This window comes from Henckelia pumila, chromosome 4, assembly GCF_033568475.1.
Source record: "Henckelia pumila isolate YLH828 chromosome 4, ASM3356847v2, whole genome shotgun sequence".
Lineage (NCBI taxonomy): Eukaryota > Viridiplantae > Streptophyta > Magnoliopsida > Lamiales > Gesneriaceae > Henckelia > Henckelia pumila.
Window position 1 is genome coordinate 137,486,930 of NC_133123.1, and position 25,291 is coordinate 137,512,220.

The following is a 25,291-nucleotide window of genomic DNA, read 5'->3' on the forward strand; positions in this document are numbered from 1 at the left end:
GGCCCCGAACCTGTAGAAAAAATTGTCATCTCTTAGGTTCGAGGATGGAGATAAAATATCCATTATGATCTTCAATTTGATTCGGAGATTTTTCAAATCTCCAAACCCGAAACCTTATCCCCGAACCCGCCCTGTTTAGGGTTTTTCTCATAGGGCCCCTACCCGTGGGGAAAATTATCATATCTATTTCCACTCATTGTAAGTTAGGGGTTTTCACGGATCGATTAACCGTCAAAAATCGAACCGTAATTCGTTTCTGTTTTTGGTTTTTTGGATTTTAGGTTTTTCGGTTCGGTTCGGGTTTTTTTCCTGGTTAACCAAACCCAACGAAAAACCATTTTTTTCCTTTTTATTTTTTTTATCATTTTTCATTTAAATCGTTTTTTATTTTTTATTAATAAAATAAATAATAATAAATATAAAAAATAATTAAAAAATAGAATTTTGGGTAAAACCAAAAATTGAACCGTTAAATTTGGTTCGGATTTCGGACGAACCGACCAAATTTTAGGTTCGGTCAAAATGGACAGCCCTATAATGTAAGTCCACAAATATCTTAACCAAGGCTTTGAGTTTGAATCAGCATCACTTTCTTATGTCCAAGCTTGGTATGATCAATATACTTGCAGCTTGAGGGGTATGTTGTTTTATCTATGAAAATTTGGTCAATTAATGAAATTTCGTGAGTGTTTTATTGAAATTTCTTGAGTGTGGTTTGTTTTTTGGTCCCTTATAAATTAAGTTTATGTTTTGGTTGATAGTTATTTGGGATCGAGACTACGGTTGAAACTAGAGAAAGATGACTTTGAAGTTTTAGAATTCGATTTCTCATTGGAAGAATTTGATTTATACAACGCTTTGTACAAATCCATTCCAATCAACCCTTGAAAGGAACTCCAAATCAAACTCTGTTCGAGTTACAGAAGGAATTCACAAGAATGTGCTTCGAAAACTTGATCTGGGAAGCTAAAAATAGCTTTGATCTGGATCATCTGATGTGATATGTATTGCTTTGAACTCAATCGATCTTAATATGCTATCTAACTCAGAGCTTCGAAACTTTTGATCTTGTAATCTGAGTTTCTGAGTTAGAGTATAGAGTGAAGACTTTTTGACTTTTCGGATGAGTCGATATGAAATCTTGAATTCGTGGTTTTGTATGTTGTTCACTCTTGCTTCACCTTTTGAATCTTCATCATCATCGCATATTTATATCTTTCAAAACTAGCCAGTGAGCCGCCAACATTTTTTGAGAATAAGCCGCCAACATATCTCATAAATTGGCTCACAAATCTTGAATTTAAGAAAACCTTGCCAACGTTCAAATTTTCAATAAATGACTGTCTTTTAACTCAACAACCTTTTGAAAAATAGCGGCAACTGATGCTTTCATCCGATTGTTTGATCTGATCTGGCTGAAGACGTTCGAGCTTGATATGGGTGATGAGTAAATTTTTGATCTTGGCCGAATATATTTTAGCCAAGTAAGATTTGAACTCGATCTGGCAGAAGGCATGAGAATTTGATCGATCTGGGTTGTTCTTCTAGAGGATGACCATTTGATCTGTTAAAATAAAGATTGCGAGTTTACGTAGATCAAATGCTTGTTTTATCCGGACTGGTCCAATTTTACCGAAAACTTGATCTGGAGATTAGTGAAGATCAATTTTGTTACATTCGATCTGTATAAGTTCATTGATTTGTTTGATCTGAAATCCAAATTCCGTTTGTCATTAATGATCTTATTAATTTAGTACTTGATTTTGTTTGATTTGTTTTTATTCACCAAAACTTTTGATTTAATCACCAACACAGTTTTCTATCCCAAGTTCGCGAGCAAAAAACTATGTATGTTTTGCGGACATATCTCAGTGCTTGCATCGGATAGATGATGTTTCGACAATACGGGGTTACTATTGACAGCTCTGATCATTTCATGAGAACATTTTCCACTAAATCTTGCGCGTCAAAGTAGCATGATTCCGAATCAGATCTCCTCCGTTCAAAATGTACCCCATGATATTTTGAATATGCTGTTCAAATTTCAGTTCGATCCAACTTTTAGTTTCTTGTAAATACATTTTCAAGCGAGCTGTGCAGATTTTATTCGAGAAAACATCTTCTGTTAGTTGTCATGATATGGCTTCAATGATCTCGAAACTCGATCCCCCACCGTCAAAAATTTATATTACTTTGTTATGAATGTGATGACCAAATTTTATCTCGATCCGATAGTTCAATATGTCGCAAAAGCTTCTTCAAGTTGACTGATTTGCAGGCATATGCAAATCCGAGAAATTTATTTAACTATCCTTTCTTTTGTGTATTCCTTTGGCGGCTTGTTACGGATCAAACTAGGGTAAGATATATTGTTTTTATTCTCCATATGGTCTCATCCTATATGGGTGTCATATTGGGTTTTGGCTATCTCAACATGAGAAAACCCAACCAATGGATAGAACGATTTTAACCTCTTGAGAATTCGATGTTACGAGCAAGTTTTGATGAAATGTATTCGGGAGTATTGTAAAGTGGGTTTATGTTTTAAAATATATATTTGAATATGAGATGCTTTTGTTTTTAAAATTTCATCCGCATGTTTTCTTTGATTTGAGTTATGTAATGTTCGGTTATGTCTTATCATGTATCAAGCACTGTTATATATGATTCGAATTGATATGAGAATGATACCCTTACATGGTGGGATTGTAACAGTTGTACGGCCTCACTCCTTGTAGGATTAACATATAAGACATGATCTTACTCTTTTGAGAATTAACATATAAGAGACAGTAAATCATGGAAAATAGATGAATTTCAGTTCTTATGTTCTTGGGTCGAAAGTTTATGTTTCATGATTATGTTTCGGCTTGATGGCTCATGTATCGAGTTATTAAATGTTTCAAACTGTTGCTCATGTCTCACGTTTATGGTCATGTGTTCACGATATGTTACCTATGATTAAGTATATATTTGTTATAATGTTTTAAACGGTCTCCATTTGATGAATGTTTCCCCGAGACACTAACCCCCTTACTTTCCCCAGATAAGAACGAAGAACAAGTCGAGGAGGATGAGCAAATTTTGGGGTCAGTGATCAAGAGTAATTCAAGATCCAAGTTTTGAGGCTACTCAGCAAGAGAAACTTAGAATAGTCGTTTACGTTTCACTCTCATACTGTTATGAATTTTTAGCTTATGCTAATATATTTAGCTTATATTTTGAAATTTGGGATACAAGAATAGATTTTTGCATGAATTAATATATTGATTTCTAGATAAATTATGTACTACGAATTTTGTTTTTTTCGAATTTTATTTGAAAGTCACGCCGATGTCACAAGCTCTGGAAGTGGGGCGTGACAGAATTTATCAGCATTCATTAGACACTCGATCGAGTGCCTAATGAAATCAGGAAAGAAAGAAAATAGGAATATGAATATACATTTGTAATATATTACTAATAATATAATTTGTATGCGTCAATATATAGCTGCATAGTTCTTCTCCAATCGCTTGAAGAGATTCCAGATGATCACTGCATAACTTCTTCTCATAGTAGCCCTGTATGATTCGACCATAAACATCAGAAATTAATACTATCTGCAAAACCAAATCGAAACCAGGAAAAATAATCACAAAACACACTTAAAAAAGTAATTAATAAATCAACTAATGTTGTTTCTTCGAGAATCTAGAAATGGGAAGCCATCAAAATGATTATATGTAGAAAATGTGCATGCTGATTAAACTCAGAATAACCAAGACATGTACTTTCGCTTCCCATCTCGGAAATTTACCCAACGACTTTCACAAACATCAAATGCATTCTTGTTAGAATCCAAATTAAGATATATCCTTTTCCAAAAAAAATAAAATAAAATTATGAGATATCAACAATGTTTTGACCCCCTTGACATTTTGTCGTGGATAGGCTAAATTTTGTGGTGACTTGTATTCTCCTTTTCAAGATTCAATAACTCAAGTTCAAGTTATCTTTTTATTTCAAGAGTGTTATATAAAGAGAAGTTGAGTTTCACAAAATCCACATGTTGGGAAAGAGTGTTATAATTGTGGAGCTTGGTAGCATGGATACGATTGGGATATATATGTGGACTGTGGAGAGAGAGAGGAAAATGTGTTGTGAAAAAGAAAATAAAATATATATATAGAGAAAATTTTTAAAAATTTTGAAGTGAATGTAAGATTTTTTAAACAATAAAATAACTTGAAAATTTTTCCAGTTCATATATTTTGATATTTTTTGGCTTAACGTAATCAAAGTGATCATATTAAGTCGAAATGACAGCTCATACAATATCAACGGTTTAGTTCAACCTATCTTAAGGGTATTACTCTAATATTGAGATCTAACAATCCATGATTGTCGTGTCAATCCTATAATATTAATTATGCATATGTGTTGAGATGTGGACCCATGGATGCATGATTTGGATATTACCCCATATGTTAGGATCTCATTAACTCATATCAAATATGTATATATAGCAAGAGTTTTGATCCCACACACACTAGGGTGCATGGGTTCCACGTGCACCCGTGCCCAAAACAACTCCGATTGTCTTGAAATTTTACGGTAGGATCGTCTCGAAAATGCAAATTCAACGATATATCATATAATACAAATTTCAATCTTGATAGTCGGAAATGGGAAGATGACCGAAAATTAGGTGAAATATGCAATTTCCGGTCATCTTCCTATTTCCGAACACTGAGGATGAACTTTTTATTATATGATATATCGATGTATTCGCATTTTCGAGACGATCCTACTGTGAAAATTTCAAGACAATCAGAGTTGTTTTGGGCACGGGTGCACGTGAAACCCCGCGCACCCTAAGGTACGTGGGATCAAAACTCTGTTGTATAGCAAAACTTAAAATAAATAAAACGTCACTCATTTATTGAGATTACATATATATAAGGCCACATGATCTAATTGGATGTTCTTAAAACTTTGTCATCATACTGCAACCTCAACAATCTGGTGACCTCTGTCAATGGAAACCTTAACTGCATCCAGAACAAGCTGCGTCTTCCTACTGAGGATCGGCCACATCTTCTCCGGTTTGGCGCCTTCAAATTTTAAACATCCCACCAACCTAGAGAACTCACTCACCATTAGAGTTTCCTGAGGAAGCTCTGTCGTGACTATATGCTCATTCGGTTTTGGACCCATTCCTCTCTGGAGCTCACAGGATCCAGATTTCTCAGTGGTGTAAAAACAAGCCTTGTTCTCCTCCAACGGGACGACAAAGTCCTTTAAATGCACAGTCCCCTTTGTGCCGATGGCAGTTAGATCCATTTTGATGTCCTCTAAGAAAGAGCAATAAAAGGTGGCTGATTTCCCATCTTGCCATTGCAGCGAGGCGGTGCACGCTAGAATGACGCCTGCGCTGTTGAAAATGGTGGTGGTGGGCGACGCAAGGACGGTCTTTGGGAGCTCATAATCAGCTGCCCACAAGATCGACCTGATGCAGTACCACCCTGTATCACCTAGAGCACCAAGAGCATCTAGTTCGGGCTTCACACGAATGTCGTTTGCAAGAAAATCGTCACTAACTCCAAAGGTAAAGCAGCTATGCACCTGCACAATAACAATACAAGATTCAACTGATCAATCTCGTTGAGGCCAAAACCCAAAAGACGAAATTTTGAATTTGAAATGAACATCAACATACGGATTTGAGTTCACCAAACAAGGACGGATCGGACAAAAACTCCTTGGTCTCAGCTGTTCTGGGATGATGCATCCACATGGTGCCATCCATGATCTGCACCCCGTTGGATTCGCACTCGTCGAGTATCAAGTCGAACTCTTGGACATTAAGCGCGACAGGCTTCTCCAACAGCAAGTGCTTCTTGGCGCGGGCAGCTCGGACTGCCCACTCGGCGTGCATGCTGGTGGGCAGCGGAAGGTACACCGCGTCCACTTCCGGGTCATAGGAGCCGTACACCTTGGCTGATTCTGGAAATCCGTTTTGTTTGGCGAAGTTGGCGGCTTTTTCGATGGATCGGCTGCCAACGGATTGCAGGGTGGAATTCGGGGAGAGGATAATTGCACGGGAAACTTTCCGGGCTATCCCGGCGCAGCCCAGGATTCCGAATTTGATCGGAGGTGGAGCCATTTTGGATCCTGGAGGAAGCTAGCGCATGCATGATGTAAAATTTATATAGACAGAGCTTTTTAATTGCTCATGGCCAAAAGTTGGCATTTGCCGACAGGTTTCTTGTCCAAAGAGCCCAGCCAATTTCTTGTATTAATGTCCACACCTCAATAACACATATAATTTTAGGAAAAAAATATATACAAATGAAAGTTCATGATTAATATTCATTTTTTAAAACTTCATACAATTTATTATTAATATTTTAGTTATTTTTGTTTCGTATGGGTCGATGGCGTATGCCCAAACTTCCAGTGCATCATGATCATATTTCCTTGTTGGTTTCTTTAGATCGTTCTGATTACACCATCTTCTGCTTGTGTTGATGTTCTCGTCAAATCTTTTTTTAAAAAAATAATAATAATAACTCCTTTTTTACATTCATGATTCTAATATATTTTAGTTATTTTATTTCCTAATCTAATGTACCATATATTTGTTTTTCTTTTATGTTTATATACTTGTATAATAATATTGAAATGCATTAATTTTGCCCACTAGTCCGCCCCTGGTCGTTATCATTATTGCAAGCAAATGCAAAATGGTATTTTTCTTTTCCATTTTTCATGTGCGTGTGCGCATTTGCACACGATTTCCTTCGCCATTTTATCATCTAGAATTCTAGTTATTTCAGTTAAGGCATAGGAGTAGGAAAAAAATATCGAGTTTGGGTGTATCGAAGTTATCGTATCAAAAAAATTTTAAATTTACCAAATATTTCGGTACCGTACGATAACTATGCCGAGTTTTTCGGTACAATAATGGTATAAATTTTGAAAATTTCGATATATACCTAAATATCTAAACAATAAATAAAATTTTAAAATATATAATGTTTTTAAACAATAAATTTTAAAATTTTAAAAAATATAAGTTTTTTTGAATATAAAATGGTATATACCAATATCGTATCCGTACTTGGTATATCATAAAATTTTGGTATATTCGGGATGCTGATTATTTGTGCCGAAAATTTCGGAACAGTATCGATACAAAATTTTTTTATATACGGTATATAATATATAATTTTCGGTATGATGCGATATTTCAGTAGGACTAATATCAATCATCCACATATTAAGCATTTAATTTTTATGGGTCGAAGTATGCAAATTGAAAGAAATTTTAGGCGACATGAACTGTTTATGGATTCAATGCATTGTAAATTCGTCATATGTAATTGAAAAACAGCCTATAATGAGAATTTGAAAGATTTTTATAAACTCAATTTTGTCAAGTGTTTTTTTTATTAAAAAAAAAAATGGATTTTGATTGTAACCGTCATCATGAATGGTGGGCTCTAGCTTATACATTGTTGCAAGTTCATGGTATAAAATCAAGTGGACTAAACCAAAAGAAGAACAAGCGACCACTAGGCCATCTGCTTGTTCAGATGATGAGTTTTTTTGCTGTTTTTGACTGGCGTAGACTCTCAACAAGGAACGTATTAGCTCGAGTCGAGCGAGTAGCTATTCGAATCCAGCTTAAATCAGTCAATTAACTAAATGATATCTAAGTGGTTGACATTTCAATGTTGGCTTAATAATGACAAAAGGCGTACCATTTCATGGAGTATAACTAATTTGTACGCAAATATGCCTCTAAACCGGGAGCAGGGATCTTTCTCCCCTACCTCTGCAAGCTAGAGAAATAGAGAATAATAGCTGTTATTTGAGTAAATTATGGGTTTTCGAGACCGACAACTGAGGGCGGCTGTGCAGATAATCTCTCTTGCATTGCAGGGAGTTTCCTTTTACCAGGTCCGGATGAAACCTTAACCATGGCAGGTCTTAATAGCCGGTCTCCAAGAAGGAACCCGCGACGGAATTCTTGGGTCACAATTCCTTCCTTGAATTCGTGTGACTCCTCGCGGGCAATAGCCTCGTGCATCTGTGCACAGTTGAAATCTTGATTCAGATAAAAGAAATCAAATGCGAGATGCTTCTACACATCAATCTAACAATAAATTGAATCAAGAGATATCCAGCGTGCTCATAAAACGGAGTGAAGAAGCCTAAGATTGACCTCGGGATGTATTGTCACTAATATGTGGCAAAAATATAACGATTTCTGATGTCTCGTGAACTAAATTAACAGGTGTCAGGTATAGAAGGGCAGGCACAATGGTACCTGCCACTTGGTAAAAATAGCAGTTTCGGCAACCAATATTATTATCTAACTTTATTAGAACCCTCGAATGGTTTTTTTGGCTAATTCAAGGCAACCAGTAGTTCTAAAGTGGTCAAATGATCTTTAAGCAACTTCATATATGTCCCTCTTTCTCAATATTTATTGAAATCTACAAAAAGAAGGTACGAGCCTTTAGTTTTGTTTTTCTAAAACCAAAAGACAAAGAAATCCTTTTTCATTTGGGAAAATCAACTGATGTTTTAAGAATGGTAGTCAGTTTGAAGTGTCAATATAGAGAGATGAACTTGTCTGGGACAATAACATTAAGTAACATCTTAAACCAATGAAGAAATGAGTAGACAATGCTTCCAGCAGCAAAATTGTGCCAAACTAGCAAACAAGAAACATACAAAAGCTTTAAGCGGCAAATCGGATATTATTAATTTTATGTTCCACCATGAAGAAGACCAAGTAATCTAACAAACTTCAAATAAGTCTTGACCACACTGATTGGCATACACGTAATGCAGAAATTTAACCCCACCCCCGATGTACAATTTATTTAAAATATATTCGTATTTTTTCAGTTTACTTTTATTAAGAGGTAATTTATATAGGATTTGCAGATAAGTCCAGAAGAAATTCAATGTTTTTCAAAAAGCACGAAACTTATGCAAAAATATGCTTTCCAGTTTTTTTGCAGTCCATAGACAATCCAACTCATGAATAGCATAAAATTAAGTAAACACGTCTTCAACAAGGGAAAAAAAGAGGGATGCTTTAGTTTTACCAAGGGATCAAATGGTTTCCCCACAGTTGGAACAGCAGTCACGCGCAAGCTCCTCATAATTTCCACAAACTGCTTGTATATGCCCTGGTAACTTGTATCAATCTTCTTTTCTTTCTCAGTCTCTAGTTTTATCTGTTGCTTGGCTCTCTCAAAACTATCAACCATGGGCAACAAACTCTCAATCACTTCTCCTTGGGCATTACTCCTAACTGTTAATCTTTCCTTTTCCGCTCTTTTTCTATAATTATCAAAATCTGCTTGCAAACGAATGTATTTTTCCTTTCCTGAAGATATCTCTGCAGACAAAGCTGACATTTTCTCTACCAGCTCTTTATTTTCTTTATTCACCATGAATAACATATCTTCGATTTCATATATAGTCTTTTCATCACCAACTGAAACAGCTTCCTTGTATGCCTTGATGAGGGACTTCAGTGTGGACAGACTGTTGTCTTCATGGAAATCATTGGAGCTAGAACTATCTTTGCCATTTCTCTGAAAGTTCGATTTGGATATAATACAATTAATGAGAGCCGTAACAATTCATTCAACAACTAGTTTCAAAGAAAGTCTCAATCCAACAAATACAGTTTTGATTAATACCAAGTAAAAATACTTCAGGTAACAAGATTTAAAGCTACAGGATCAAACCTATCAAAATTTCAAGAAAACATTTGTTATGATAGAAGTTAAAAACATGGTGCTTTGGTTTTTTAAGGCTTCTGCATAACCATCTTTTCAACTGCCAGTTGCATCTCAGACCTTTATGTTGCCTCGGAAGATAAGACTAGCAATTCCTGTATATATAAGTTCATGTGATGGTCTTTCCCTATAACTGTCCCCTCTCACAACAGACAGAGTCACCCAAGGACAGGGGAAGAAGGGATCACCCCCCCGCCACCCCCCCTTTGTTAGACGTTGCCCCTCCTCTCCTCTAAAATTTTGGGTCCACCTCTGCAGCCACCTGTAGTTTTTTTGGCCAGAGAACCATTGACATAACTTGATCCTCGTATATCCCAAGTGTAGTGGTCCCAAATAAGTTGGCCAGAACAGAGCTTTTCCTTACAACTGGACTAAGTAGTTATCAAACAATGATGCAGGTGAGGTTTTCAGTTCATTGACAGCAAAAAGCTACCAGACCAATGTTATTATTTCTAGCCAACTGTCAAAATACAGCAAATGTAATTTCAATGCTCCAACCATTTCAAATTTGACATAGGTACTTCCGCAGCTTTATCTGACCAAAAAGCCAAAAATCTTCTGAAACCTATAAAAATTTTCGTACAACAAAACGAGGTTCCATCATACACAAAATCCCTTTTAACTCCTTGATTTACCAATAAACCAAATTCTAAAACTTTTTAAAATCCCTGATTGAATAAATAAAATAAATAACAGAAGCATATACAGCAGACCAACACGGTTCAATTCCACAACCCACAAAAAAATCAGAAGTCCGCGCGAGTTAGCGATAAAGGTAAGAAGTTACCTGGTAAGGTTGAGACTCTTGCTGGGATGAAACAGAAGGCTTGAAAAAAGAGCGCTTTCTAGTCTCAAGCTCAACAATCTTTGAATCCCCCTTTTTTCCATTCGAATTCAGTATAGAAAACGATGAAAAGATATTTCTTGAAATAGGATTTCCAGGGAAAATAAGTTGCTGATCCCGTTGGATACACGAAAACTTTGTGGGTGTGGAAAAATGAAGAGAGACCCGGTGGTGTGTCTTGAGGGAGAATGTGGTATAGAGAGAAGCTGAAGCTGCCATTGGTTTTCTTGTTTGAAGAGAGCAGAAGAATTCTAGGCAAATAGATTATATGTAGGGAGAGTGCAATTTTTTTATATTTATTTTGTGGAATTGGGAGAGCGCAAATTAAAAATCGATAAAATAATTTGCAATATATTCTACTCTATAAAATTTTAGAATCCATTTTATTTTTTATTTTTTTAAGATTAAAATCCATTTAGAATCCATTTTATTTTTTATTTTTTTAAGATTAAAATCCATTTTATTGATTCATCATATAATAAACACTAAAGCAATGCATTTTCTGTATATATAAATAAATATAGTAAGATTATATCTTCATTTTTTTATATATTTTGACAGGGGAATATACCTATATAATTTGTGGCTTATACTAGTAAGGCCTCGTTTGGTATCAAAAGTCAGATTAAAAAAAATGTTTTTTTAGTTAATAATGTGTTTGGATGGCAAAATAAATGCTTAAAAAAACACTTTTTAAAGTCAAAATTAGAGTTTTTTCAAAAGTAAAAAATTATAGCTTAAAAAATACTTTAAAAAAAAAAAGTCTACCAAATTCAAACGGGCTCTAAACGAAAGACTGCAAAATTTCAAATAAAAGTGATTTTGTGACTAAATCACTCGTGAAGTATGTCATTACTCATTATTAATTGATTGTGTATGTTATCATCTTTGTGAACGGTAAAATAATGTTATAAATTTTTTTGAGATTTTAAAAAATGAGCTCAAGTAACTCGATCTCATTAATCGAATTTCAAATTGAATATTTGATCATATTTACATCGATCTTGAGTAATATGATATTCGACTAGACTAATTTGCACCTCATTCCATACTAATGAAAATAATAACAAATGTGCATTCAATTGTGATTATTATAATAAATAATACGAGAATGGAAGTATGGAACTATAAAGCCCGTAGGACATAGCATCCCCAAGCTAATTGTTGATTAATTGCCATCCATTTGTTTTGTGCTTTATTACAATTGTGATTATCATAATAAATAATTGCATTGCACTTTATCAACAAAATACTCCTATAAAAGCCACATGATCATATTCAACCCACCCCTCAATTAAAATCTTTATGCTCTCCAATTTTACTTTGGCTTCAAAAAAATAAAATAATCTAATATTAGTGAGCAGATATCAAGTAAAATAATCCAAAATACATAGAAATAAGATATATTAAAGTGCACTATTTATGTACAAATATTTTGATGGCCGGCTCCTTTGGAGTTTAATCTATGTTAGCATATGAGCAGTGTTCATGTGTTGCAATCAAAGACTCAATTTTTTTGCATTTGAGATTTTTATGTGAATATTTCAAATGCAAAGAAATATGGGTCGTTGGATCTCCATTTGGACACTGTTCAAATGAAGTAGCATAAACTAAACCTCTTTTGAAAAGGAGGGAGGCATGATAAAGAAAGGTCAAGAAAGGGAAGAAAAAAATCCAATAAAAAAGAGGGAAAAAAAAAAGGCAGAATACAAAAATCGTGTGATAATTCACGGGATTATCCACATTTTAAGGAAAATTATCTCAAGCGTTCGAAAATCTAGTATCGGGAAAAAAAATCTGCTCTTGAACTTCGATTTTTTGTCAATGAAAGCCTCGATTCTATTACAAGTCCCCAAGTTCATTCATGGGGATATTCACATACACATGTACTATAATAATTTTGCACAAGGAGCACTACGTTAATCATCAATATCAACATAAGCTCTCCTCCCTCCACGTGTTCGCCCGCCCGCAAATTTTTCCGCTTCCCAATTCAATCAAGATCTTTCCGATTCAGTCATTACACGTATTTATATATACAGCTAAAAGGTTGCAGATTTCTTGAAATTTATTTGTTTACCTGCGGAAATGGACTGTCCTTATGTGTTGCACAGCAAAATTTGTTATTTATCTCGAAATATGGCCTCATTAGATGGATTCCCTCAAAATTGTTCTTCGATTAGATTTCTTCGTCAGAAACCTTCAAGTTTCATGCCCCTTAGAAGAAATTTTCGCTCATGCTCTGTTCGACCCATCAGCAGGAAGTTTCTTAAACTGGCTGTCTCTGCTGTTTCTTCAGTTGAAACCAGGCAAAGTTTTTTCACTTTTTTGTCAGTAATTGTGTATGCTTAAATGTAGTACGAAAATATGTATTGAATCTGAGAACAAGGCAAGTCTTTTTTCCTTTATGACCCTGAAACTCAATCTCGTGATTGAAGCTAAAGCAAATAAAAAATAAAAAAAAATTGAATACTATTTTTATGATAATGTATTTTAGTTATGTCAAAACTCGAACTGGTCACTTATTTTTCATCTTCTTGTGTTTAGTGATGAAGAACTGAAGAGGGAAATGGAAAAGGAAAATCAGCTCAAAAGATCTGGTGGTCACAAAGTTAAGCTAAAAGTTAGGTTAGATCATCAGGTTGAATTTGGGGAACATATTGCAATTTTGGGGTCCACCAAAGAATTAGGATGTTGGACGGAGATGGTGATGATGGACTGGACGGAAAATGGTTGGGTTTGTGATTTCGAACTCAATGGAGAGCCCCTTGAATATAAGTTTGTGATAGTAGGAAAGGATAAAGACTTGATCTGGGAAAACGGTGGTAACCGCACTCTAAAGCTGCCAGAAAGGGGAAGTTTCATTATAATTTGTAAGTGGGACACGACAAACGAGCAAGTAAAAGTGCTACCTTTGGAGGAGGAATATGAAGAAGGAATCGTGGAGGAGGAAAATAGAAATGGTAATGTTATGATTGATGCACTAGAAGAGGTTGCTACACCAAGTGCATTTGTGGGGCAATGGCAAGGTATGGATGTTTCGTTTGTGCGTTCAAAAGATCATTTGGATGCAGAAAAGAAGAGAAACTGGGACATCTCGGGGCTAGAAGGGATTCCGTTGAAGTTAGTGGAAGGTGATCAGAGTGCTCGGAACTGGTGGCGTAAGGTATTTTGAGCCTCTTATAGCTTGTGAACTCTATTGGAATCTCATTTGGTCAATTTGTAGTCTCTTGTAACCTTGTTATGAGTATTATTGTTTGCATTTCTTTTTTTCAGCTTGAAGTCATACGAGAGCTCGTGGTTGAGAATATCGATAATCGAAAGCGGTTGGAGGCTCTCATATATTCAGCAATTTATCTGAAGGTTTTATTATTTTATGTATTTAATTTGTTTCTCTAGGACAACTAGCTGTTCCTTTGCCTGATCATTTCATTTTTATGTAGTGGATAAATACTGGTCAAATTCCTTGCTTTGAAGATGGTGGTCATCACCGGCCAAACAAGCATGCTGAGATTTCAAAACTTATCTTTCGCGAATTAGAAAGAATTTCCGCCAGGAAAGATGTTTCACCTCAGGTCTCCTCCGTAATTTTTAGAAGCAATTTAACTTAAACTCCATCATAATAGATTCTGTGAAATTGATTAATTAGTTTGGAACCACCTTGGCTGTGATATTATCAAGTTCAAATACAAAAGTAATCCTACTGTCTTAACTAATGTAGACTCTTATCATTATCTTTTGTCAGGTTTGCATGATATATTTAGTTTCATATGTCAGGATAACTAATATCACATTGATAAATTATTTTTTTTCATTTTCTGTTGGATTTTACTTGTTTATGCCCTTGTCTGTCCACATAACGATCTTGTGATACACAGGAAACACTTGTTATCCGCAAGATTCATCCTTGTCTACCATCTTTTAAGGCAGAGTTCACCGCATCAGTTCCGTTGACTAGAATAAGGGATATTGCTCATAGGAATGATATCCCACACGATCTTAAGGTTATTCACTGGAAATGCTCTTTTTTATCAAGCTTTGAAAGTTTGAGTTTCTGACATAATAAAATAAACATTTCAGCAAGAAATTAAGCATACAATACAAAACAAGCTTCACAGAAATGCTGGTCCTGAAGATTTAGTTGCCACAGAAGCAATGCTTGCAAGAATTACCAAGAAACCTGGAGAATATAGTGAATCGTTCATTGAGCAATTCAAGATATTTCATCGAGAACTTAAAGATTTCTTCAATGCTGGAAAGTAAGACCCATTTTATTTTATAAATCACAGCGTATACAAATAAAGAAGTGATGTATGGGATATTGCTAGTTCAGCGTGTTGTATTGAATTATTCAGGTTCAAAATTAATTTTTTTCTGTAACCTGGTGTTAATTTTTTTGAATTTATGTTGTTATCATGTGTATATACATTATAATATCGGTGTTTCTCGGATAGTAGAATTGTAGGTTAACCATCTTCTGATGTTTTGCTTGTGATTCATTTCATTGAAGTCTTGAAGAACAGCTGGAATCAATAAGAGATTCATTGGATCAGAGCTCAGCAGCTTTACCTTTGTTTCTAGAGTCAAAAAAGGTATTTCTTCTCAGCGGATTTTTAATATTATGGTTTGATAGTTCCGCGGAACTAACATTGATGGGTTGAATGTGTTAGGCCAAAGTTTTTTTTTTTGAAAGCATGTTAGGCCAAAGTTATTCATTTGTTTCAATATGAACATCTTTTGATTCATTGCTTTGGGTATGTTCATTCACACCTCATTTTTTGAGATTATTTTTTCAGGTTTTGGACAATATGGAAGGAAGTGATAATATTGCAGAAAATGGATGGATAAGTGTGTTGATGAAAACGATACAAGCTATGAATGATCTTCGCAAAGAAATTATAAAGGGTCTCGAAAGTGGTCTTCGAAACGATGCTCCTGATGCTGCAATAGCAATGCGCCAAAAGGCAAATTTAACTTACCTGTTTCTCGATAACATCCGAATGTGTTGTTAATAAACGTGTTTTCACATTGCAGTGGCGTCTTTGTGAGATTGGACTCGAAGACTATGCCTTTATTCTTGTTAGCAGGTAGACCACCGCATTTTTAAATAAATATTAAGAATATTAATTTGGAATAATTATTACTGTGCATCTGACTGTTTTATAGGTTTCTAAATGCACTTGAGGCTAGGGGAGGAGCAATTTGGCTTGCAGAAAACATAGAGCAGAATAATGCTAATTCTTGGACTGATCCAATTGACGCTGTAGTCATCAGTATCCATCAGGTTGGCTTATCTGGCTGGAAGCCTAAAGAATGCATGGCCATCGGAAATGAACTTCTGACATGGCAAAAGAAACTCCTTTTGGAAAACAATGGTATCTTGTTTCTCCATAAGAGTTCATAATATTTGTTTGTTTTTATTCATACCGATTTTCTTTGCCATCGATCATGTTAACCGTACAAAAGGCATCGAGGATGGGAAGAGAATATGGGGATTGAGGCTTAAAGCTACCCTTGATAGAGCTAAGAGATTGACTGAAGAATATTCTGAGGAACTTCTTAATATATTTCCTCAAAATGTGCAGGTAAATGAATATTTTGGCATCTCATGAGCTCTAATAATTCCTGTTTGATTTTAGTAAATAACTCCATATGATTTGTTTGAATATATATGTTTTGATGCCATGAATCTAATATCAAATCTTCAACCCTTGCTTGACTTCTAAATTTCGGGTTCACAATAGAAGAACCTTAATATATGACTCTTGGTTCTTGCAGATACTAGGAAAAGCTTTAGGGATTCCTGAATATACAGTGAGGACATACGCGGAAGCCGAAATTCGTGCCGGGTACGATTCTCAAACTGAGTCCAGTTTAACACATTCCCGTCCCCTAAAACAAACCCACAAAGTCATAGCCATCTAATTTTCAATGGAAAACAGAGTGATATTTCAGGTTTCGAAATTCTGCACTCTTCTTTTGAAGGCTGTGAGAAAGGTTCTTGGTTCTGAGGGTTGGGATGTTCTTGTTCCTGGAGATGCGTTTGGAACTCTTGTGCAGGTACTATATCTCATGCCTAAAAGGACACTCCAAAATATACGTGCACATGTGATTGTTAGGACTTACATTTTTTTAAACTGCATCTCAGTTGGAGAACATTGAACCCGGATCGGTTCCATCGACAATAACAGGACCGGTTATTCTTGTGGTTAAAAAAGCTGATGGAGATGAAGAGGTAGATTGATTGTTAAAAAAACAAGTAGCAAGATGATGTTCAGATATGTTACTGTTACATTTTTTGTTCAAAAAAGAAAAGAAAGATTACTTTTACTTGCTGGTGACCAATTTGATAGGTAACATCTGTTGGGGCCAATGTTGCTGGAGTTATACTGATGCAGGAGCTGCCTCATCTCTCTCATCTTGGTGTTCGGGCTCGACAAGTAAGTCTGGGCTTTCAGGTTTATGTGTTTTTCAATGAAAAATGGTATGCAAAGTTGGTCCTTTAACTGCAGGAAAAGGTTGTATTTGTGACCTGTGAAGATGATGAGAAAGTTGCAGATATCAAAATGTTGGATGGAAAATTTGTCAAGTAATATTTTGGATTTATTTTAAGAGAATTTTAATTTCTACGTTCCAATTTAATGTATTTCAGGTCGACTCATGGCCTTTGGACGATCTTTTTCTCATGTATTTGTTTATTCTCCACAGCCTTATGTTTTTTTTTTCAGGTTAGAGGCGTCAACAACTGGTGTCACTTTGACCCCATCTTTATCAGATAGCAGAAATGGCAACATCACATTGGAAAAACTAACATCCACCGGGAAGTCCACAGAAAAGAGTCATTCATCGCGAACAATCAAATCCTATGTAAACCATTATGTCTAACATGCAGCATTTGTTATCTGCGATGTTTTCACTGATTTGTTGAAAACTTCATTCAGGGTCAACCAGCTGAAGCAGGCATTATACTGCTTGAAGATGCTGATCTACAAAGCTCGGGTGCAAAAGCAACAGCTTGCAGAAGCCTGGCTGCATTAGCAGTTGATTCAAACAAAGGTTACATAACCTGTACTTGAGTAGTCTAGTGGCATCTTTCTTAGGAACTGTATATATATTAAAATTCCATACGCAATAAGTTTCCGCTGCTCCAGTCAACTAAATTTCTGGTTTCGATAAACTAACAAGGCAATGTTCCATTTAAATTACAGTGTACAATGAACAAGGAGTTCCGACGTCGTTTAAAGTCCCTGCGGGAGCAATAATACCATTCGGTTCGATGGAAATGACTCTGGAAAACAGTGGATCATTAGAGACCTACAGATCCCTTCTTGAAAGCATAGAAACAGCAAAAATGGACAAAGAGCTCGACAAACTCTGTGACGAATTACAGGAGCTTGTATCTTCTTTAAACCCTTCGAAAGCAATCATCGACAGCTTATCACAAATATTCCCCTCAACCGCACGCTTAATAGTCCGTTCAAGTGCAAACGTGGAGGACTTAGCCGGAATGTCAGCTGCGGGGCTTTATGAATCCATTCCCAACGTCAGTCTTTCGAATCCAACCACATTTGGGCATGCTGTCGCCCGTGTTTGGGCGTCTTTGTACACACGCAGGGCAGTTCTAAGCCGCAGAGCTGCTGGCCTGCAACAGGCTGATGCTGTGATGGCTGTTCTGGTCCAAGAAATGTTATCTCCAGACCTGTCTTTTGTGCTACACACTCTTAGCCCTACAGACAAGGATCATAATCTCCTGGAGGCTGAGATTGCTCCAGGTCTCGGGGAAACCCTGGCTTCAGGTACTAGAGGAACTCCTTGGCGTCTCTCATGCGGGAAGTTTGTTGGCGCGGTGCAGACATTGGCATTCGCCAATTTCAGCTATGAGTTGGTGGTGGGAGGCAGTGGCCCTGCCGACGGAGAGGTGATGCAGCTAACCGTTGATTACAGCAAGAAACCCTTGACGGTGGACACAGTTTATAGACAACAGCTCGGACAGCGACTCGGTGCCATTGGTTTCTTCCTGGAGCAGAAGTTTGGGTGTCCGCAGGATGTAGAAGGTTGTTTGGTTGGAAAGGACGTATACATTGTGCAGTCGAGGCCTCAACCACAATAAAAGGGTAATCGTGTTTGGAAAGAGAAACACGTTGGTCAAATCATGCCAACATGCTACAAAATTCGCGACTATCCATTTTTCATTACAGTTTAGATTGAAGGATACATAATTCTGTACGATAGTTGATATGTTATATGATATATTTAGATATTTTTATATGTTTGCCCTCTCAAGTAGTGGTTACGAATATGATCGTTTAAAGATCAGCATTTCACAATAAGCACTGGAACAAAGAAATGTTACGTTCAATCACATTCAAACCAAAATGTCGGATTAAATTGCACAACTCTAAGAATTATCATTGAAATGGCAACTCACTCAAGCAGAGTCCGAATCACGATATTGGTAACCAAGTCTAAACATTTACAAAAAGCATTGAGAAGAATTTTCTTGTGCTGTTGAAAGAGTCGGATTTCCAGTCAAATTCCTGTGTCAAGTACCTGCAGAAATTGTAAACAAAGAACCATCAAATAAAAAAATGATGTTATCAACCGCGACAAATGCCAAGAACAGTTCATACGAAGTGATAAGACGCTCTTTCTTGTGATCCAGATTGAAAACACCTTTAGAAATGGAAACTCGAGATCAAGATAGCTTAGCAAGAACAAAGGTCTTAGAAAGAATGCAATGCAAAAAACAGAGAGAAACAAGTTTTTTCAGAGTCTTCCCCACTTGACCATTACCCAAAAACTTATTCTTAGCATAAAAAAGGAATCCTTGGAGTTACCTGTACAGCTTCAAATTGCCATCAGAGAGTTTCTAGTGATATAGAACATGCTTCTTTTAAAGCTGAGGCTCTTTAGAATTGATGATCAGCCCTACAAACACTACTGTCTAGGAGAAGGATTTGGTCGGTTGCTGTTAATGATATTTTTTTGGCATTCACCATCTGTGCGACAACTTTCATTGCTCAAACCACATTCCACAGGCTTGGGTATCTGGATGAGCTTTCCAAACAACTGAAATGAACCACCACCAGTTGGACTTGAAGAAGGAAGTCCCTGCTGTCCAGATGACCCAATGCCAAAGAATTGGTCGCTGTTCTGACTACTTGATGATAAGTTGTCCAGAGGTAAGTTTTTAAGATTTGGAGCTGCAGAGACAGGTTTTGAGTTTGAATCTGCACCATTTGTAACTAGGTTGGTGGAAATCTGGAGGGATGTATCGCTCTCGGAGTTGGACAAACTGGATATACTACACTGATCTCGCCTGGCTCCCTGCATGCTAGCAGGAAAAAAAGAATGATTGAACATGGACGAGTTCAGATTCTCTGCCGTTACAATAGCTATCTCATTCATAGGGACATAACAATTTGCTTCTTCATCGGGTAGCTTCCCATGATGCTGCAGAACTTTCAATTTCTTATGATGAGGAAATGGAGAATGAAACTGTGGCGATGGCAGAACATATTCAATTTGCCAAGGGTTCAACTTGTTCATGTTCTGCAGAGGTTGAGTGTCATCCCATGTGACCTACATGAGAAAATTAAAGAACTCCAGAACAAGAGTGGTAGAAACCTTTTGAATGTTGTGTTTTCGTACAGTATTAGAAAGTACTAGGATGACTTAATGAAGAACAGGAAAAACACAATCACCAGCAAGAAGAAACAAACGCAGACATGATTCCATGCAAGTTCGAAGTTTGGATCTCTTGGCATTTCCAATACGTTGCCGATTTCTCAATTTCCCATCGTGAAAACTGCTAGACATGCATTTGACAATTTGAGAACATTTTCTTCTGGTCCGAACACAGAGTCAAATTAAACACACTAGGCCAACACACACTGATTTCCATATGCAGCAAATCTTACTAAGAATGTTTGACTTTACAACCTATGCCAAATACAAGAGCTTGAAATTATTCTTGATTATATAGCATCTAACCAAATCAAGCACACGACAACATCATTGACCCGAACATAACAAAACAAACCAATCCATGTTTCAAGGCAACGCTCTAAATATTGCATCACCGCCTGTCCTCCTCCATCTTCTGAACGTACAGTGAAACAAATCCAATTTATTGCAATAACATGCAGCAGTCCTGAATTGCATAACATCGCTAATGGAAACACATAGATTATGAACCTTTCTTTCAATCAACATTGTTCAATACATTTAGTCAGGAACAGTTAAAAACTAGCTACAGGAACTTAACTTTTTAAAATTTTTACTTTATTAAAGAAGATAAGGTATAGGACCAAAAGTTTTTGGGAAAAAGAAAAAAACAAAATAATGACCGGACAGCCCATTATCAGCTCAAGCCAATACCGGGCACATATATACAGCATCCAAAATCCAACATGCATGATGTGGAACTGTCCTAAACATCAAAACAATGCTCACTGTAGCTAACACCAAAACTCATTCAACGCACAAATTATAGCAAAAGAATCCAGAAAGGAAAAAAAAAACATTTATAACCTGCTATTATACAATGACATAATCAAGATAAATATCCACTAAAGAATGTGATATAAAATCTACATGCATGAACAGATTCATCGTCTCATACCTGAAGCATACGCCAGGGAGAACCACGCCATGGCCCAGCCTCCGGTGACGCGGCAGCCGTTATGGCTCCCTGATACCATGTCATCCTCGACGAATCCTCCGTCTCTACTGCCATTTTCACCTGCATTCCGGGGCTCCAGCACACCCGCAGTGCATCTTCCACCCTCTCGGCACTTACCACAAAATCCAGCAATCCAGCCCTAGGATAATACACCACCTCGAATGCCATTCCTTTGGCGGCATTCTCCATCGCCTCCATGGACTCGTCCTTGCTACCATTGGCAGCGTTTTCAGCAGAAGTCCAAGCGTTTTTTGCGCCAAATCGAACAGCTCTCCTGACTCCAATGAAGAGCTCAGCAGTGGATTCTTTCCGCATAAAAACAGTGGAATCTCCGGCGACGAGGCGTTTGGCATTGACAAACTTGCTCCAACCAGTGGTTAACAAGTGGCGGCGTGGTGTGCCCCGATAGATGTGTCGAAACTCCCATGCATTGTTATTGGTGTCTTTCATCGTCAAATTTTGGACAGGGGGGTCAGCCTCGAAGTCGAGTGGTGGAAAAATCGATTCAGCGCAGTATCTCGGGACCGAAAACCCTCCGCCATTATTCGCATCCGATGGAGTCAAAATCTTCGCAAACGAGACCACCACGTTTTGAAGGTCACCGGCGGCGTCGCCATTGTGATTCGCCACGCGTTGCACGTGGGGGTGAAGTGGCTGGAGGATAATTTTGGCGAAGACCTGGTCGGAGATATGGCTCGCGAGGAAACGAACAGATAGAACTTGGCAGAAAACCCATGGCCTTTTGAGAGGAATAGTGGAATTCACGGTGGCGGGAGAAGGGGAATGCTCGAGATGACCTTCGGGGAAGTAGTAGACGTAGGAGTGAAGGGAGGGGATTTGGACGGAAGCACCGGCAATTGCGCGCCAAACTCCGGCGTCGACCTCGGAGGCGGTGGAGGGTTTAGACATCGTCGGCGGTGGGAGGCGTTGTACGTATTTGTGTATGTATAGTTACGTATAGAGGCCGGGAAGTGAGTGAGCGAGTGAGGGATTTATTTGGATATTTATAATGTTGCAAAAATACCCTCGCCTTTGTCCGGGAATTAATGGACTGTGGGAGACGGACGTCATAACTGTCTTCTAGCAAATCACATTACCCACGCGCTTCTTCGCGCTTGTCATACACCTTCCAAATCACATTTGGGTGATAATTAAAAAAAACAGTGATAAATCAATAATTTTTTTTTAAATTTTTGGACAAAACTATCATTGTGCTTATATTAAAATTATTTTTTTTTTACATTTTTTTAAATAAATAATAAGGAGAGGGGTAAAATTGGAAAAGGGGTGATTAAAAAAATGATAATTAGTACAAGAGAACGAAATATGTTTGGTTTCCTTCAATAAATAGATTGAGTCCTTTGCATAATGGATTGAGTAAAATTATTTAAAAATCTAACCAAATACTAGATAAACTGGTTAAACTAACCACAATCCAAGAATATTATATATATATATATATATATATATATATATATATATGTATATATATATATATATATATATATATATATATTTACATATATATATATCAATAATTTTTTTTTAAATTTTTGGACAAAACTATCATTGTGCTTATATTAAAATTATTATTTTTTTACATTTTTTTAAATAAATAATAAGGAGAGGGGTAAAATTGGAAAAGGGGTGATTAAAAAAATGATAATTAGTACAAGAGAACGAAATATGTTTGGTTTCCTTCAATAAATAGATTGAGTCCTTTGCATAATGGATTGAGTAAAATTATTTAAAAATCTAACCAAATACTAGATAAACTGGTTAAACTAACCACAATCCAAGAATATTATATATATATATATATATATATATATATATATATGTAAATCATTTCACAAAGATATGTTGTTGTAATTTTGATTTCGAGATAATAACAAAATTTTCAATTATATTCATAAATATATAATATTTGTAGTTTAAATTTAAAAAAATTATAGCACAGATTGAACCAGATTGATATTCAACAAACTATCTTATTTTAAAACAACAACAATAATAATATAATAATGTGAAATTTAATTTACACAAGTATAATTTTCTTCAATTGATATATGTCTGAATAAATACGAACACGATAATTCTCTGACAATATACAATATATCTTGGCTTGATGAAATTCGTATTTGCATTCTCAAAAAGAAATACTCATCTTTCTATCGCAAATTATAATTTGCCTCATTTTATAATAATAAGTTACACCAAAATCGATATTCGTCGATAATTGTAAATCACGTCTTCCTCATAAATATTATATACCATCATCCACGCCATTATATAATAATTTTTTCCTAATTTTTTCACACAAAACTCTTATAAGACGATCTCACGATCTTAGTCAATTTTATGATACAAATCTTTTATTTGGATCACTCATGAAAAATTATTATCTTTTTATGACAAAATTATTGTTTTTTTAATTAAAAATATGAATAATTTTTACCTGTTAGATAGAAACCCGTAAAACTGTCTTAAACAAAAAAAAATCTTTTTTATTGTCTATTGTTCACCTATTCCTTTTGGAAATAAAGTTCTCAACAAAATATATTATTTTTGTATTATTGATGGAGTCAAAAATTAATTTAACGTTGACGAAAATGTTTTTTTTATTTGACGAGTGGGACGGTGTGGATAATAATTCGAAAAAAAAACTTTTATTAAAAATTTGAAGAATAATATATTGTAAATAAAACAAAATTTAGAGATCGAGGTTGTTAGCAACCACGGCCTCTCTTAGCTCCATCGTTTTATATAAAAAAAAAAAAAAAAAAGTGTAAGAATGGAAATCTAAATACGACCATAACTCTATGGAACCAAAGTTAATGCATGAAAAATGGGATGATGAATTTTATAAAAATTAATCATGTGTAGTAATTTTTGTATCGTCTTTTCCGATGGTAAGAAATAAGAACTCAAAAGGAACTAATATTTTTGTTTAACAATAAGCGCGTGCAAAGAAGTTGCATGACCCTCAAATATTATACGACACAACAATAATATATAACACAGTAAAAAATTGCGAATAAAACATGTCAGTTGAATGGACAAAGTAAAGCCCCACCTGCTCAGAGACATGATGCATGTCACGCTTTTGTACTTTTCCATTATAATACTATTATCATTTAATAATATTCGTAAATTAATAAAATAATAGTTTTTCAAAAAAATTTCTATATGAATTATGTCAATTTCATAAATTAATATTTTTTTAAAATTATAACTGTATTTAGGAAAATTTAGTAAAATGTGATTATATTGTTGTTTGGTTATATAAAATTGAAATTTATTGTTGTTTGGTTTTATAAGATGAATTTTATTTGATTAATCATTATAGAGAATATAATTTGATCGTTAAAAACGATGAAGATCACTCACTTATTTTTAAATGTATTTTTTTTATGTACAGTGAATCTTTTTATAAAGTATTTCAAACAATATAATTACATACATGGGTGAAATTGTCACACATGATATCAATCCGTGTATTTTCGCAAGGGCACATGATATTGTCAAAAAAGGACTTGGATTAGATATTTAACTTTTGGATTTTGTCGATGCGATTCTATTGACAATCCAACAAAACATTTTGCTATATTCATGTCACGTGTCTTTCTAAAAAAATAGAAAGATAAATTAGAAGTTATATATGACAATTCAGTAGTTTAATTCCAACTCACATTCATATTAAAATTATTGGTAAAATAATCTAGACGGAAATAACACTAAAAATTTGTTCCAAAAAAAAAATAAAATGAATTTTACCTATGCTTTAAGATGATAAAAATCGTTCACAAAATGAAAATGGAGGTAGAGGGAATTAATTTATAAAAATAAAAAAATTTGTACAAAGCAAAACACAATCACACAAAAAGGTAACAAGTAGCCACTATGTATGTAGCAGACTCTGTTCCTCTGCTTTCTTACACTTCTCTTCTCCCT

General features: G+C 35.6%; 4 protein-coding genes across 4 annotated transcripts; 1 reads left to right on the forward strand and 3 right to left on the reverse strand.

Moving 5' to 3' along the window:
- Positions 1-4,842: 4,842 nt before the first annotated feature.
- Positions 4,843-6,175, reverse strand: LOC140866968 (uncharacterized oxidoreductase At4g09670-like). The gene is made up of 2 exons (XM_073272035.1): positions 5,702-6,175; positions 4,843-5,607 (listed from the first exon to the last, which is right to left on the reverse strand). Exons 1-2 carry the CDS (start codon positions 6,146-6,148, stop codon positions 4,984-4,986), a joined length of 1,071 nt encoding a protein of 356 aa, XP_073128136.1. The 5' UTR covers positions 6,149-6,175; the 3' UTR covers positions 4,843-4,983.
- A 1,331-nt stretch (positions 6,176-7,506) lies between these two features.
- On the reverse strand, positions 7,507-10,899 carry LOC140865956 (uncharacterized). The gene is made up of 3 exons (XM_073270799.1): positions 10,597-10,899; positions 9,108-9,602; positions 7,507-8,077 (listed from the first exon to the last, which is right to left on the reverse strand). Exons 1-3 carry the CDS (start codon positions 10,870-10,872, stop codon positions 7,868-7,870), a joined length of 981 nt encoding a protein of 326 aa, XP_073126900.1. The 5' UTR covers positions 10,873-10,899; the 3' UTR covers positions 7,507-7,867.
- A 1,495-nt stretch (positions 10,900-12,394) lies between these two features.
- LOC140859927 (phosphoglucan, water dikinase, chloroplastic) lies at positions 12,395-18,921 on the forward strand. The gene is made up of 19 exons (XM_073262554.1): positions 12,395-12,962; positions 13,201-13,819; positions 13,930-14,016; positions 14,097-14,228; positions 14,532-14,657; positions 14,734-14,912; positions 15,164-15,245; positions 15,450-15,617; positions 15,688-15,740; positions 15,820-16,028; positions 16,120-16,238; positions 16,432-16,502; positions 16,596-16,713; positions 16,802-16,888; positions 17,007-17,093; positions 17,166-17,242; positions 17,382-17,520; positions 17,595-17,709; positions 17,862-18,921. Exons 1-19 carry the CDS (start codon positions 12,742-12,744, stop codon positions 18,761-18,763), a joined length of 3,591 nt encoding a protein of 1,196 aa, XP_073118655.1. The 5' UTR covers positions 12,395-12,741; the 3' UTR covers positions 18,764-18,921.
- Positions 18,922-19,035: 114 nt separating this feature from the next.
- On the reverse strand, positions 19,036-22,271 carry LOC140859928 (auxin response factor 17). Its single transcript, XM_073262555.1, has 3 exons — positions 21,278-22,271; positions 19,491-20,235; positions 19,036-19,203 (listed from the first exon to the last, which is right to left on the reverse strand). The coding sequence occupies exons 1-2, from the start codon at positions 22,244-22,246 to the stop codon at positions 19,591-19,593; spliced, it is 1,614 nt and encodes a 537-aa protein (XP_073118656.1). The 5' UTR covers positions 22,247-22,271; the 3' UTR covers positions 19,036-19,203; positions 19,491-19,590.
- Positions 22,272-25,291: the final 3,020 nt, after the last annotated feature.